Source organism: Phalaenopsis equestris, unplaced genomic scaffold (assembly GCF_001263595.1).
Source record: "Phalaenopsis equestris unplaced genomic scaffold, ASM126359v1 Scaffold000667, whole genome shotgun sequence".
NCBI classification, from domain to species: domain Eukaryota; kingdom Viridiplantae; phylum Streptophyta; class Magnoliopsida; order Asparagales; family Orchidaceae; genus Phalaenopsis; species Phalaenopsis equestris.
In genome coordinates, this window is record NW_018165107.1 from 429,633 (window position 1) to 446,355 (window position 16,723).

Below are 16,723 nucleotides of genomic sequence, written 5' to 3' on the forward strand. Positions count from 1 at the left end.
ATATATATATTATTTTAGAAATATATGAAATCAAACTGATCGCATATATTTCATAATTTAAATGAAAGAGCACTACACCTCAAGCCATGTATCTATCCCGAAAGATAAACACAAGTCTTGAGGGTGAGACTCAATCAAATAAACTAAGAAATATATCACATCTATTTGGTATGCAAAATCATTTTATTTATAAGCCGACAAGTTTCCCTATTTAATATAGGAAGTTAAATATGATTTAAAAATAGGGTTTATGTTAAGCTGTGTTCGGAAAAGCTTTCTATAAAGACAGACCCCTATCTTAAATGACCAAAACACTCAAGAAAACTATTGATAAACATCAGAGAATATTATATTTAAGGAGTTCAAAAGGATAGGACTTTTTCAATACAATCAGAAAAAGAGGTGTGAAATGAGAATGACTCAAATTTAGAACATTTATTGTAGAATCTGAAGGAGCAAAAACTAAGGGATGTCATAGTTCCGGAGAAGAACCTCGGTGACTTCCAGTCTATCCTATTATTTGCTTCGATTTTGAGGAGAAATTATTTAAAATTTTCATCCTGCCAATTTTATTTATTTAGGGATTACATTCATGTGAAACAATCATACAAATAATCTGAAAGATGTGAGGATTTAGGTCATGAAAAACGACAACCTCAGAATCCTAAGACGAGTTAGGGCTTATATGGTACAGTAGAGCTATATAAAAGGCCTAAAAATGAGTTGAGGATTTATGTTGCATAAGCAAACAACCTCAAAATCCTATGGCTTGTTGTATAATTCTAAGGAAAGATATGTTGTTGTAGATCCATTTGTTGATGAAGATGGTCATGCTGCCCACAATGCTAGCTCCAAGCTCCTCGTCGTGACAAGTTTAAGTTTTCTAATGTATCAGGTTATGATGTCAAATCAAATGTTCCTATGGTTATGATTCTTTAGTTTGTTGCCCGCTTCAGAGGCACTTTTTTGTGGGGCATATTAAAGTTTGTTAGAGCGACACCGGTTGGGATCCTACAGTTCCCTCGTTCTGGTACCACTATTTTTTTTCAGATTCACTTAGTCCAAATGAATTTACTAAACTCAACTCAATGAGCTCCGTACTTTCATTAGACCATGGGAAATCTCGTTAGCAACCGTAGGTTACCCCCTCCGGATTCTCGATCATCCGATAGAGACGTCTTAATTTAGTTGTAATTGTTGTTTTGTGATATTTGTGATTAAATTTTGAGTTGTTTTATATTTTTAATGTTGTGGTGGTAAATTTTATCTTGATTAATTTTAGTTTTGGTTTTGGTTTTGTGGCTATCCTAACCGTTTTGGTTTTCATGCAGGGTGACATCGTTGTTTAAAATGCAAGCTCGGGATAAGAAGCACAATGAGGTAAAAGCATTAATTTAAAAACATATTTGTCAATTCTTCTCATTCCACCACCTGAAAGGTTATTACTTGCAAGACATGTATATAATTTTGCAAGGAATTTAAATTGCAGGAGTAGATGAAGGTTTAACTATCAAAACCCAAGATATGATTTTATTAAATCTCAGAAGATCCTAGTAGATGATTTTAGAACAAAATATGGCAAGACAATTTGCTCTTTAGAAAGTTCAATAGATTTCAAAGTGCTCGAGGCATGACCCTGGACCACTTTGAAGATCTCTTGAAATATTCCGGGTTCATTCTGAACTTATCATATTATTCTATTAATCATCAGAGGTCAAAGTGTGACTTCCCCGTTGCTTAGTGAAACTTGACAATTTAATTATCCCATGGATAAGATACTCAATTAATCAATTGATGTTTCATTTAAGAGTTATGTGAGTGGATGCCCCTAAGGTAGGTCAACTAAAGATTATGGTGCCCACAATTTAAGTCAGGCTTGTAGTGTTTAAAGATATTAATCACCAATCATATCATCTTTTAAATCCAATCAATTGAGTTTAGACATCGAGCCTAGGTCATTACCAAGCCATTAACAATCATAATAGGTGAAATGGTGATTGTCAAAATTTTGATTTAAGTGACATATATCCTTATTGAATGATCACATCATCCTCAACTTTGGGCTTGAGAAAAGTAAATTATCATCTTTTCTATCTTAAGTCCATCACTTAAGAATCTTTTGATCTTAGTTGACTTCCAAGTCACGAAGATTAGAAGAATTATGATTTTGTTGATGTTGTGAGGGAAATTCTCTATGTTAATTTTGCAATTAAGCTATAACTATTACTAATTTTTTTAAGTGAAATAAAATTACCTCGTTAAATATTGTGGGACATATTAAAGTTGATTAGAGCGACATTGGTTAGGATCCTACAGTTCCCTCGTTCTGGTAATTACAATATTAGAGGAGAATATGAGGGCTTCTCAAAATTTAATTTAATTTAATTATTTATTTAAATTCAGAAAATAGGATTTTCAAAAATTGATTTATTTAACATTCCAAAATAAAGTTTTTATTTATGAGAAAATTATTAGAGGTTTCCTTAGGTTAGAGAAACACTTAAGCAAAATTTCATGATTTTTTTAATTAAATTTTTAATAAGAAAAATTTCAAGATTTTTTGAATTAAATTTTTATTATTATTATTTTATATTCAACAAGCTTCAATGATTTAATTAAATAGAAAATAATGTCTTAATTACCAAATTAATTTTCTTATATTTTAATTTTTTTATATTTTTATTAGACTTCTCTAATTTCAAAAAACTTAGAGAATCAATTTTTGTATTTTTATGATTTTTAATTTGTTTATTATAATTATTTTAATGGAAAAATAAGGAAAATTCACTTTTAAGCTTTTAAGATTTATTTTTAACTCAGAAAAATTAGAAAAAATATTTTAATGAGTCCCAAGTGATTAAAAAATAATTAGGCATAGTTTGAATTATTTTGATATTTTTTAAATTTTTAATTATTTTTAAATTCAAAATAAAGCTAAAAAATTAAGTAATTTTTAAAAAATATTTTTTTATTTTTCGCAAGTGGCTCTGATCACAAAGAACTCAGAAAATAACTTTTCATAATTTTCCCAAGTGTATTTAATTTAATATAATTATTTTTTGTACAAAATACAAGGTTTAGTAGAAAATCAACTTTAATACTCAAACCTGATCAAATAATTTTTAAATCTTTACAGTGAATAAAAATTATTTTTATGAATAATATAGGATTGATTTTGTCAATTTTTGATAAGTATATAATTTACATAAATTAACACAAAATATTTATATTTAATTAATTATAAAAATGTACAAGATAATTCAAGATATCATGATATTTTTCCTAAACTTCTTTGATCACAGGAAACCTATTAAAATTATTCCCATAAAAATCCAATTGATATTTTGATTTATATAATTAAAATAAACCAAAATGGTCACCCTAGATTGAAAATTAGGGCTAGATTGAAAATTAGCCCTAGATTGAAAATTAGGGTTAGAAGCATAGAGATGCCCTCTGATCTTGAAAAAATTAAAGAACATCCCCTCTGTGATGATGAAAAAACCTTAAAAATTTCAATCTATAATGAACCATATTTAGTCACGGAGAGTTAAAATACCACAGGGGGTATTTAATTAAATAAAAATTATATAGTAGACAAATATTTTTTTTTTGCTAACATTATCTCTTATGTTCATTGAGCAAGAGAGTATTTTTATTTTATTTTTATCATTTTTCTATGCAAAGTTATGAATTTTCAAAGATATGTTATTTATTTAACAAAGATATATGAATTTTCAAAGATATGTTATTTATTTAAATCAAGAAAATCCTAATTTCTATTCATCCCAGTCACGCGTTGCGTCATCCTCGTCCTCCCTGAAATGCCACGCGTTGCCTCTTGGTTTGGCGCCACCATGTAACTCGACAGCCACGTGTCCCGTTGTTCATGCACGGAGACTGCGTCTAGCTCGATCTCGTCTATCCGTTTAATACACGCTCGATCAGATGACTCTTCGTTATCATCCCCGATAGCCAGATCCCGTGCCCCATCCAGCTTCTAGACCTAATATCTCAGTTGATACTCAACTAATTTACATGGGGTTTGTTCCTACACCTTCACCTACTCGAGGAGAACACATCCATACGGTTATAATGTTATGAAATCAAACTTCACTTCACATTTGATGAAAACTGAGCTCAAGATTAGGGTTAATGGCCAATACCTTTATCTGAGAGGGGAGGCCTCAATCAGATGCTTGTGGAAGCTTCAGTGGAGTCCAATGAACCTCCTGGATGTGTTGATTTCCTCTGGTGTAAGCTCCAAGTAAAAGTTCAATGAAAAGGGGTGCGACCTTGGTCTAGGAGTGGCTTGGAGAGCTCAAAAGAGGGGAACTTTGATGGGGATCTTCCTCTCTTGCTCTGAGGAAGCTCAAGAGCAATTCAGTTTGGAGTTTGGGGGAGTTTTGAGGATGGTCGAAATTTGTCCTGATTTTGAGCTCAAAAATTGAGCTCAGGTGATGGGGAAAATGACCCATGGATGGTTGCAATGAGCTTAGGGAGACATGGAGGAGCTCTGGGAGCAATTTGACAGAGTTTCCCTAAGGAAATTTGATTGCCCCCCTCTTTGGCCATGGAGGATGGGTTCAAATAGTCTGGCTTAGGGTGGTTGTCAGGGCTTCAAATTGGGTGCAATGTGGAGCTGAGGTGGAGAGCTTCAAAGTGCTAAGGGCCAATTAGAGTTGGGCAGCTTGGATGGGTTCTTTGGGTGGCTCTTGGTTTTAGGGTTTTCCGGCCACTAGGCCGGCCGACAAAGCTAGGGTAGTGACCATAGGAGTCAGGTAAGCCAAGGGGAAGTTTATTATGGTTAACCCTCAATGACAAATGATGATGGAGGAGATTTATTGGTTAAGGCCCAAAAATGGGATAAGATCCCTTAAATTAGGGGACCCTTGGTCCATAGCTCACTTGGGTGGTTTCAGGGGGTTTATCCTGGTCAAAAGGGCGTGCTTAGTGGCTGTAGAGACCTTAATTTGGTGACTTTAGCATGACTAAGTCAATTTTGGGGAAGGGGTTCAATTTGGGTCAAAATGGCTAGAAGTTAGGTTTGGGTTAGGCTAGACATGACATTGAGCTCAACTGATTGATCAATAATGTGTATATGATTGTCACAAGAGGTTTGGAGTGATTTTGAATTGGGTTAGAGGTTCAATTTGGAGGATTTTGGGCATTTGGTCAATTTGGGGGGTGTTGGATTAGACTTGGGTTAGGTTGAGCTGAGGTTGGGCTAAGCCAAAATTCATGGTTGAAAATGGTCTATAGGAATATCATGAAGAATTCTCAACATTAATTGGGTGTCAATTTCAATTAGGTGACATTTGGAGACATAGCCAATTTGGGGCAAATTTGGGGATTTTGAACTTGGGTTAAAATTGAGTGAAATTGAGGCTTGGCTAAGGCCAATTAAAGGTCCAATTTGGTGTGTAGAATTGTTATGAAAAGTTTAGGAATTAAATTGGGGCAAATTGAGTAGGTTATGGGGTTCAATTTGGTGGGGTTAAGTCATATGGTCAAAATTGGGGGTTTGACTTGGATCAAAATTGAGCTCAAAACATGGGTCAATAAGGCTTGGATTTGGTTTGCATTGATCATATTAATGATGAATTTGAGTTTAAAATTTAAATTGGGGAGGATTTGGGCCAAATTGATGGACATTTGAGGAGAATTTGGGGAAATTGGGCCTTTAAAGGCAATTTGGGGGTTTTGGTCAAAATGGTCAAATTGGGTTCAATTGAAGGGTCCAAATTGGTTTTGGAGACATTTGCAGTGATTTTGGATGGTTTGGGAACGTTTGGGCCACCAAGGGTATTTTTTTTGTAATTTTGGCAAATTTAAGGGTATTTTGGTAAATTTTGGCAACTTTGGGTGGTTTCGGGCAATTTGGGCATTTTAAAATGATTTGAAATGATTTTTGAACAAATTTGGGTATTTTGGATGAAATTGGGAATTTTGACCAAATTTAGGGTTTGGACCAAATTTAGGGTTTGGGGTGGATTTATGGGCAAAAGACCAAGTTGGATATTTTGGTAGAATTGGGGTGCCAACCACCATTGGTAAGTTGGATATTTTGGTAGAATTGGGGTGCCAACCACCATATATTAGCTATGAACTAATGAAATCCCCATTTGGGTCCTCTTCATGTTATGCAAATGATTTATAACATTATTAGAAGTTTTGTGTAGGGCTAGTGGGTGTTGGGAAACCATCTACATGAGTCTCTCAAAAGATCAAGGGATCAGAGTCAACAATTTTGGGTTTAGGGTTGCAAGTGAATATAGGTGACAGTGAGTGTAAGTGAGTGAACTAGCTCCAGACTAACACTCAGGGCTAGACCTAAGGTCAAGCAGTCCTATGGCGATTTTCCTTGAGATTTCCCATACTAACCTCACCTACTAAGTGCTAGAGGTTAAGACCAATATGTGGAACTTCAAGTTGAGCAGGGAAGAGTTTAGAGTTTATAAATGTGCGGGTTCCTTTTCTAGTTTTCTAGAAATAGTCATCAAGAATGTTTATATATATAAATAACTAGACCCTAGTGTCACCTCCCAAAAGAGCCCTTGTGGGTGGTGGGCAGCCCAGGACTTAAATACTGCTTTTCGGCCCTACACCTAGCCGATGTGGGACTATTTGTCCGTGACATTCTCCTCCACCCAATCACAAAAAAAATCAACAGCTCCTCAAAATGCCCCGATATTTGGTCAAAATTTGCAACTTCCAATTGAAAATTTTCAAATTTCAAACCTAAAGAACAAGTTTTAGAGCACTATGTCACCTCGGGTGGGAGCCCTTGTGGGTGGTGGGCAGCCCAGGACTTAAATACTGCTTTTCGGCCCTACACCTAGCCGATGTGGGACTATTTGTCCGTGACACTAGGCTACTAAAGAGAAAAACCTAAACCTCATCCAAAAGTAAGGTCGACATATCGACACGATCAGGTAAACGACAATTGATCGGTTGAAGCGATAGAGAGAGGCCATTGGACCGGCATGGACAACCGATTTATGAAGAATGTTTGATTGAGCTGGGGTGACCGATTGACCAAGCTCTATCAACTGGGCCAGGGTGGCCATTTGATAAAGAAGGTCAATTGTGTTGATCAGTAGTTGACAGCCGATAAGACAAGTTGATAGGGGAGTGATTGATCGAATTGCCGAGGGTGGCTGATCGATAAAGGACGGTTGATTGGGCTAGGGTGGCTAATCAATGAGGAGTAGTTGGTTGAGTCGATCGAGCCCTTGGCGGCGAATTGGGCAAGCCAATGAAAGTAGTCAATTGGGCCGACATAGGTGGTCGAATGATGAGGAAGGGTCGGTCAAACTGATAGGATCGGTGGTCATCGATCGATCGAGTTGGAGAAATTGGTCAATCGTACCAGCACGTACAGTTGGGCAGTTGATCAACAGAAAAGAATCGGTCAAACTGATTGGACCGCTGACAGTCGATCGGTCAAGCTGACAAAAAAGGTTGATCATACCGGCATGGGCGGGCGATCGGGGGTAAATGGTTCGTTTAAATGATTAGACTGCTAACAATCAATTGGTCGAGGAGACAAAGTGCTCGATCAGACCGGCGCGGGTGACCGATTGATGAAGACAAGACAGTCATAATGGTCAGACTTATAACAATTGATCGGTCATGTCGATGAAAAGGATTGATCGAACGAGTGTGGGTGGCATAATGGATTTTACATTGCAAGTTCTTTTTCTATTGTTAATTTTCTTTTGTTGTTGTTGTCTGAGTGTCGTGAAAGCTCTTATTTTTCAACCGAGTTGGTAGAAAACTCTTATCTTCTGATTATCTTAGTTTTTTCAACAGAGTAGTTTCACTCGTTTATTTTTACATACATATGACTCAATTCTTATGCATTTACATATCTTAAAACTTAAATTTCAAGTTTTTAGATATGTGCCACTTTTCCTATGCATGAAAAGATGTGCTTCACTATCATTGGATGTGATATTATATATATATATATATATATATATATATAATTCTGTTTTCTTTATTTCCTTTAAACCTAAATCCCTAAATCGCACGGCTTGCTCTCCTTCACGTTCGCATGGCCGGCCCGGAAAGATCTATTCCATGGAATAACGAACGGATATATCAGGAATAAGATGTTTCCTAATATAAGCACGCCCTTTTTTTAATCCGCTTTTATTATATTCTCAAACCAAACACGCCTTCGTTTAGTTACAGAGAACCATGGCCAGCACCAAACCCGCTAACTGGCACCTTCTTCCGGCCAATCTCCTAATCTCCATCGCAGAGAAGCTCTTCATCGCCGACATCATCCGTCTCCGAGTCGTCTGCAAAGAGTGGGGATGGTCCCTCGGATGGCCGCACAAAGGCTGGCCGACTCCACCTCGATTGCGTGCATCCTTCATTCCCATCCCCCCATCGGTTCCATGGATGCTCCTTCCAAACGAGGAAGGCGAGGATGCAGACTATTGTTCCTTTCTCGACCTCTCCAACGGACAAGTCCGGCGAATTCACCCCGTTCCGGAGATGGCGGGCCGCCGGTGTGTCGGGGCTTCCCCACACCTCGACCTCGAACTTAATCCCCGCGTGCTTAACCCTCTCACCCGAGAAGAGCTCCCTCTGCCTTCCCTCCTCTCCCTCTTCCCCTCTCCCACTAATGTTCGTGTTCTTCGTGATGCCTTTAATGGCTCCCTGACAGGTTTCTTTGACAAAGGAGCTAACTTTATGGGAATTTGGCATACGAAGGAGGAGTTTCGTGACCAATGCATCTTAAAGATAGTCCTGACTTCCGCCCCACCTTCCGGCTTTGTAGGGGTCATCTATGGTTGTAATCCGTTGAAAAGTTGTCTAGCTTTAGCGAGAGTAGGAGACGCATCATGGACCCCTGTTCCGATCTCCGACAATCACTTCTCAAAACTCGAGTCTGTAGAGGACATTTTTTATCAGAATGAAATGCATAAACTTTTTGTTGTGACTTTATCAGGTTCTGTGTTTTGTTGTGATCTCCATATTAACGATTGGTCGAGCGGAATCAAAATGTCTCTTGCTTCTCGCTCCTTGAAACTCAGAAGGTTCGCAAGTTGGAGTGATAGAAAACCACTCTCGGCCTGTATTGGCTTCAACAGACACATTATCTTCTCATCCGGTCGGCTGCTACAAATCTGTAGAAAAGTTGATGAGTATGATGAAAAGGAAGTTCAAAGGCAGAGGGAGGGGCTATTAGTGGATGAGGAGGACGAAGACGAGGAGTCTGATGCTTTCCCCGTCATGGCAGAGACAACCCGTGTTCAAATCACGATGAAACAGCGCGACGGCAGAACATCAGGGTGGATTCTGGCTAAAGCGAGTGATTTGGACGATCAAGCAATATTTGTTGGTTGCAATCATGTTTTCTCTGTTCCTGCTGCTGGTAGGTCTGGGCTGAGAAAAAACACAGTTTATTTCACGGAGACGTCGAGATACTTTTTAGATTGGAGGCAGCATGTGCGTGATGCTGCTGTCTTCGACGTGGAGACCGGGAATTTCCAAAGGTTTTTCTCTTTGGCTTCGCAGGTTAATTGGCCGCCTCCAGTATGGTTTATGCCCTCTCGGCTTCATTTTGATTTTCTTTCCTAATTAATTTTTAAAGTACAATGGTATTCGATGCAACTCGACTTTAGCTGATGGCTTGCTGGTTTTTCATTCATTTTTTTCTATTGTATACTTTTAAAATTTGAGTAAATTTTATATGTTGCCAACTTTTAAAATTTGAGTAATTTTTTGTATTGTTGAAAAAAAAATTCATGAGCTTGAATCCAAAATTGTCTAGGAGACACACGTGCTGAATATTGCTTTGTAGAAAGAGAAAGATATTGAGAGAGAACAATAATGAACAGTAGGAATGAGTGAGCTCAGACTGGACTCGTGTTCGGCTCGTTCGAAATTAGCTTGTGTTTGAAATATAGCTCGTGAACAGTGTGTTCGTGCTCGGCGTGAATAATATTTTTTTGTTCTTCGGCTCGAAATTGACTCGTTTGAATATAAAATTATTGTAATACTAATTATTTTAAAAAAATTAATTAATAATTTTATATAAAAAATTTTCAAGAGCAAAATAGTTCAAGACATTTTCTAAAAAAATTTACAAGAGCAAATTGAATATAAAATTTTACACAATACAAATATTAATATTATTTTCAAAAAAAATATAAAATAAGAATCATTTTATTACAAATTTAATAATTTACAAACTAAACAAGAGGACAAAAAATACAAATAAAATCTCAAATAAAAATCAAAATCTAAAAAACAATTTTATTGAACATTTCAATAAAATTTATATTTAATGCATATTCTTATGCTTTACATAAACCTAAAAAAATTAAAAAAAAAAAAAACATTAAATATAAACTACTTTAAATTAATTCTTCGATCTTTATGATTGACGAACCAATGTTGATGGGGGAGGTTTGAAAACGGAGGATCTGCAGACGAGAATTCTTTCGATGACCTGAAATGGAGCAGAGCGTTTTGCGGGCTCCTGTAAGAAGATTTTCCTGTAAGAAGGTTTCAGAAAGAGACATTAGAAATCAAATAAGATATTTACATATATATACAACTCAATTCCCATGTATTTACATATCTAACACTTAAACTCATCAATAAAGTCTTACCTTTGAAAATTCCTCTTCATGAACCTGTAATTTCTTATGAATGCAAAATTTAATTGAAATTACCTACAGCATTTTAAATTCAGGTGAAACAAAGATCCAACTGTAATCATCAGCTGCAGTGACTTGACCATCTATAGCCCATCTGAAACCTTACTGATTTTGTTGAATACATGGGACTCCCATCTTGAAACTACGTTCAATGAGCTACACATAGCTTGGTTCAATAAGAGCTTGTTTATGTTTGTTTGATTAAATTATCAAATAAGCTTGAATAGTTTTATGAATACTTCGTAGTTAAATGAACAAGCTTGAACATGACTTTATCTGGCTCGTTAATTTTCATGAATAGTATCATTAAAAGCACGCGAGCATGCTCATTTGACTCTCAGAGAGAAGCTCGTGAAGTGTTGGTTTATTTTCTATCCACCATATAGATTTTGAATATGTTTAACTTTTTTTTGTAATCAAATAGGGCATTAAAACCAACATACTAACTTAAAAGATAAAAATGTTACTTTATAATAAATTCAATCACTCAAACAAAATAATTTTGTTCAATATTTGATGAATCTATGCTTAAACCAAAAAATTTCCCCCTACTTAAACCCAAAAGATGGATAAATTTAAATTAGTATGGGTTATAAACTTCTTATTAGTGCAAACCCCTAAAGTTAATTACATCATGAGAGATAAATTTCTTAAGAAAACCCTTGATTAAGACCACAACTATGTCTTCAAGATTTTCAAAGTTTAGTTTTCATGATTCTTTATTTTTAGTTTCAAATAGGGAAATATCAATGTGAAAGAATTATTTTTGGAGTCTAAAGAAAAAAAAAATGGAAATGCTCTGACATTAAGGAACCCCTTAGCACTTCTAATTTGCTTTATTATTTTATCTTTGTTAAGATGGTTTAGTGATGGAAATTTAGTTGAATTTGGAGCTTAGAATAATGAGTTTGATGGATTTAAGAAGAAAATGTATATTTATAATTTTTTAAAATACAAATATACCAATCATTCCATTAAGTGATCAATTTATGTTGCAAACTTCATTTTAACTGATTATTATGGGTTCTCAAATAGTTCTAATGTCATGTAGAACAATCTTATTTACTTTTTATACTTTTTATTTTTAATTTTATTCATTATATATTTTCTATTTTTATTTATTGACTTTTTAATAGAAATTATAGTTTCCCATGTTTATTAGTTTTCTGACTTATGGAAAATTACAAATTGTTACCCTAGTCAAATCACTCCATTAACACTTATATGCATAGTAGAAAGAGATAAGATGATCTTATGTTATGGTAAACATTCTCTCTATCATAGGGATCTAGTCTTTCATAATTTTTAAGAGACTTGCACTCCTCCTGATTGTATTTTGTCTTAGCTGTTTGGTTGACATTCAAAACACCAGAAAATGAGACATAAAGTCATGAAATCTCCAATTAAGGAGTGTCTTAAAGAAGCTAATTATGTCATTACAAAGGCTGGGTCCAAGATGCCAACCCATCAACAGTCAGTTCAACCAATTTGGTTGGGTCCAAATTAATAAAACTCAAATAAGTACATCCTCGTAGAAAATCATACTTTGAACTGATGGTGTATTCTTTGAGTCGGGTTGGCATGCATATTATCCTCATTGAGTTATACACTTGCTTTTGAGAAAAAAGATAGGGTAAGACTATGTCATATTTTTTTATTCGATTCATGTCAACTAGGTAAAGGTTACCAAAACCCATTTCTTTCTCGGGATAGTTTACAAACAGTATCAGGCAGGCGGAACTCAAATCCTTGATTCAGCCTTAAGGCCGAGTCAGGAGCCAAATATACGATCAATGGGCATCCTCTTTCGACTAAACCTGATCTCTTAGAATACCCAGTGAGTCATATTTTCATTTATAGGATTCTCAGAAGAGAAATGTATCTCTCCATTAATTTTTTGGTTTCGCCAATTTTGGCTCGGTACGAATTACTAATCCTAATATTTGTTTTCGGTTAACATATCAATCGCATTAGGGAGATTCCCAGTTTAGCTAGGTTGGATCAAGGCCAACAAAACGTAAATTTAGTTTTCCCAGCATGAATCATGTGTCCACATTTGAATGCATGAGACTCTCTCTGGGTTAGCCTTTAAGGGGCTGGGTCTAAATTATCAAAAACCCAAGTATTATCCATAAGGAAAGTCACTCATTGGACTCATGGATGGGTTGCTTTTGCCATCCTGTCTTTTTTTAGTTTTTCTTGTAGACACGATTTTCTTTCTCTCGATACAATATCATATACTTTTTCATAAGAGGGAAAAGAAGAAAGGAATGTGCTCTTTTTTTCTAGGTTTGGTAGATTTTAGCAAGTCGTAAATTTTCATTTCCAATTGATATTTCAACTGTGTCGGGGAGATAGAGCCCAACATCCCCAATTAGCTTATAGAGGCTAGCGTCCGGGATGCCAAAAGGCAAATCTTCTTTCTAGGTTAGCAATATAACCAAAGTAAGGAGTTAGAACTAGAAACATTTTTCTATTTAGTTCTTTACTTCAATTTGAGGGTTAGAAATCATCACATTTTTCAATTAGTTCTCTAATCTAGTTTGAGAGTTAAAGCCCCGCATATTTTTTTATTATATCGCTAATCAAATTTGGGAGTTTAAGCACGACATAATTTCTAATTAGTTCTCGAATTGAGTTTGGGAGTTGAAGCCCGACACCTTTTTGTTATTAGTTTTCTAATCAAGTTTAGGAGTTAAATCCCGAGATTTTTCTCTCATTGGTTCTATAATCGCGTTTAGGAGTTAGAGTCAAACACATTTTTCAACTAGTTCTCGGATCGAGTTTAGGAGTGGAAGCCCGACACTTTTTTAAATTAGTTCTCTAATCATGTTTGAGAGTTAGAGCCAGACACTCCTTTCCTAATAGTTCTCTAATTGAGTTTAGAATTTAAGGCCCAACTTGCATGAAAATTCGTCGCTAGGATTCCACTTTGACATCTTTTAGTGTAAAAAGCATTTATTGCCCCTAATGGAGAAACCTGCACATATAAGATAATTTTCACATAAGAAAACCATGCAAGAATGCTAATTTTCACAATAGTAATAAGAAACATAAATGAAGGTTACTTTAATTTCTCGCACTTAATACTAAGTGAAAACAATTGAAGAAACCTACACATGAAGAAAACTCAGAGAAATCTTCACATAGAAGTCATTTCAATTTCATTTACTTAATGCATGGAAAGAATCACAAGGAGAAAATTACAGATAGAGAAAACATATAGAGAAATCTTAACAAGGAAGTCATTTTAAATTCATATATTTAACACAAAAAAGGTAATCACATGGTAAAAATACATGAAGAAAATACATAGAGAAATATAAGGAGAATCAATATAGAGAACTTTTACATGAAGAAAATACATAGATAAATACAAGAATAATTAATATAGAGAACTTTTCACATTGAAATCATTTCATTTTCATATACTTAACAAATGAAGTGAATCACATGGAGATAATGCATGAAGAAAATACTTGGAGAAAACATAGAGAAAGCTTCACTTGGAAAAAAAAAATACATGAAGAAAACATTATTAACTTGTAACAACTTGAGAAATGGACGATCCTTCGATGATTGAAAATTGGAGAAGAGGAAGAAGAGGGTTTTGATAAGGGGAGGGATGTGCGTGAGACAGTGAGAGATAGAGGAAGAGAGGTTAAAAGGGGGAAACTGCTGTTGAAACCATGAGAGAGTGGACGGGTGGTAGACTACTATGAGGGAGAAACCAAGCACGAGGGAGACAATGAGCAGAGATCTCCCTTTAATGATGAGAGAACGAGGAAAAATCTGAGGCGGGAAGCATTGGAGTTTCAAATTTTTTGCATTTAAGCTATTTAAAGAGCTTACTCGAATTTAAGTTCCAATAATAAAAAAAATCTCATTTTTTTCAAGCATTGTATATCATTTGTCACCACTTGCATCATAATTTTTTTGCACTATTCATTTTCATTTATAGATTTAAACATAAGAAAATATGAATTATTGGTGTGGGACGAAAAGCCGGGCATGGGGTGAGGTGGTATGAGGCGGAATTTTATTTTTCGGTAAAATATGCATGGTCTACCACCTTCCTCAAAGTTTAAATTTGTGATGAGTGATGATTAAGGTCAATAATAACAAATTACAGTCATGATGCACATCATTAAAGGGGCCAATTTGTGCTTATTGAGGGATGACTCCAACATCCTAAAGTTATTAGGTTGAATTTTGTCGTAATAGTGATGCATTAAATGTCTTAGATTTTTAACACTTTCATTTTCTTAGGAACAACCAAAATCTAGAGCATATGGAATGTATTTTCTTGTTATTTTGCAATCCATTGGGCTTGTTTTTGCTGGCTATTTATTGGTATTTTATTAATTAGACAAGTCATGAATCCATGAGAATGTCTACAAGCGGCCCTAAATTATCTCAAAAACAATGATTCACTAACCACACCAAGATGTTTGCTTGAATTCTATAAAACGATATATGTAACCTTTATTGGATTAATGAAATTATGTCATTATTTGACAACACTTAAAATTGATTCGGTAACCAATTTTCTCTTGAATTGATTTGTGAATCAAAGACAATTGAGCTTTGCAAAGCAAAGCCTAGTATATTAATGATGTATGGGAGGATTTTCTTCAAAGCTTGAAACAACTTGCTTAAAACATCTCATTATTGGATCACCAAAACTTCTTCTCCACCATCATGATGACTAATAAGTTTATTAATTACATTTTCGGTCTTTTTGGGGCAGTTCAGCTTATTAAAAAGCAGTTGTGAATGCTCAAAAAACTACGATGCCTATTATAATTTTTTTTTAGAGTTAGACCACAGCTACAAAGTTGATACAACACCTAGCCAAGATTAGTGGAAAAACACAAATTTCATCGGCAACTTTTTGAAAAAATTGTCAAAACGCAGTTTATCAAAATATACAAAACTGTCGTGTTGTACTGCTCCGCCACCGTACCGCCACCACACTGAAACCCCAAACTAGACAACCTTGAAACATTGATAAAACAAATTCTGTTAAACCAACAATAGGATCACAACCTTGAAACCAAAATTCTCCTTAGCAAGCACTCGTACCTTTATCGCCTACAAAACTCCCTTTTCAATTCTTTGCATCTGGTCCAGTTGTTAAATACAAGCTTTTGCCCCCTTTAACATTGCTAGAAACATAGGACTTGTGCACAAAATACCCGCTTTGCAAGAGTCAAAGTTATTGTTATATGGTTCAAGACTCCTTCGACACAACCATGTTTGGTCACAAATATTTCAAGCAAATTACTTCTTTTATAAATATTTTTATTTTTGAGAACATTGTTTTGAAAAAGCGGTTAGAAATAATGAGAAATTATGCCTAAAAAGTAAAGCTAGAAATTAGATTAGGAGGCTTAAATATCTTAGAATTAGGGATGTAAGAACGGCTCGTTGGTCTTGAATAGCTCGTGCTCAGCTCGTTCGCTAAGTTAACTAGTAGAACATGAATAATTCTTCTAGTTTTGATATATAAACGAGCCGAACACAAAAAAGATTTATTCGTTCATGTTTGACTCGTTTTGGCTCGAAATACTACTCATCAATTACATCTATATTAATATCCATATATATAATATAGAAAAAAAGAATAAAAATAAATTAAATTATATTTAAATGATATTTAATATAAACAATAAGATTTAAATATTGCCCCAACCCTTAACATCCTATAGCTGCGTGATTAGGATTGTCAAAACGACCTTTTGTTCGCGAACAACTGATGTTCGACTCCCTAAGCAAACAAGCTAAACACAAACACATTTTTTGTGTTCGAAGTATAAACGAGCCGAACACGAACAGTGATATTTTTAACTAGACGAACATGATCTAAGCCCGGGCTCGCTCGTTTTAGGCTCGTTTACACCCCTAATGAGATCATATTGAGTCTAATGAAATATCTTATTTTTTTAATTATTTAATAGGTATATATACTATATGTACAACACACACACACACACACACACACACACACACACACACATATATATATATATATATATATA

The 16,723-nt window shown here is 35.1% G+C and overlaps 1 protein-coding gene across 1 annotated transcript; it reads left to right on the top strand.

The window, feature by feature from the left end:
- Window positions 1-8,142: 8,142 nt before the first annotated feature.
- LOC110030147 lies at window positions 8,143-9,597 on the top strand. The gene has a single exon (XM_020732730.1). It carries the CDS (start codon window positions 8,206-8,208, stop codon window positions 9,595-9,597), a length of 1,392 nt encoding a protein of 463 aa, XP_020588389.1. The 5' UTR covers window positions 8,143-8,205.
- The last annotated feature ends 7,126 nt before the right edge of the window (window positions 9,598-16,723 follow it).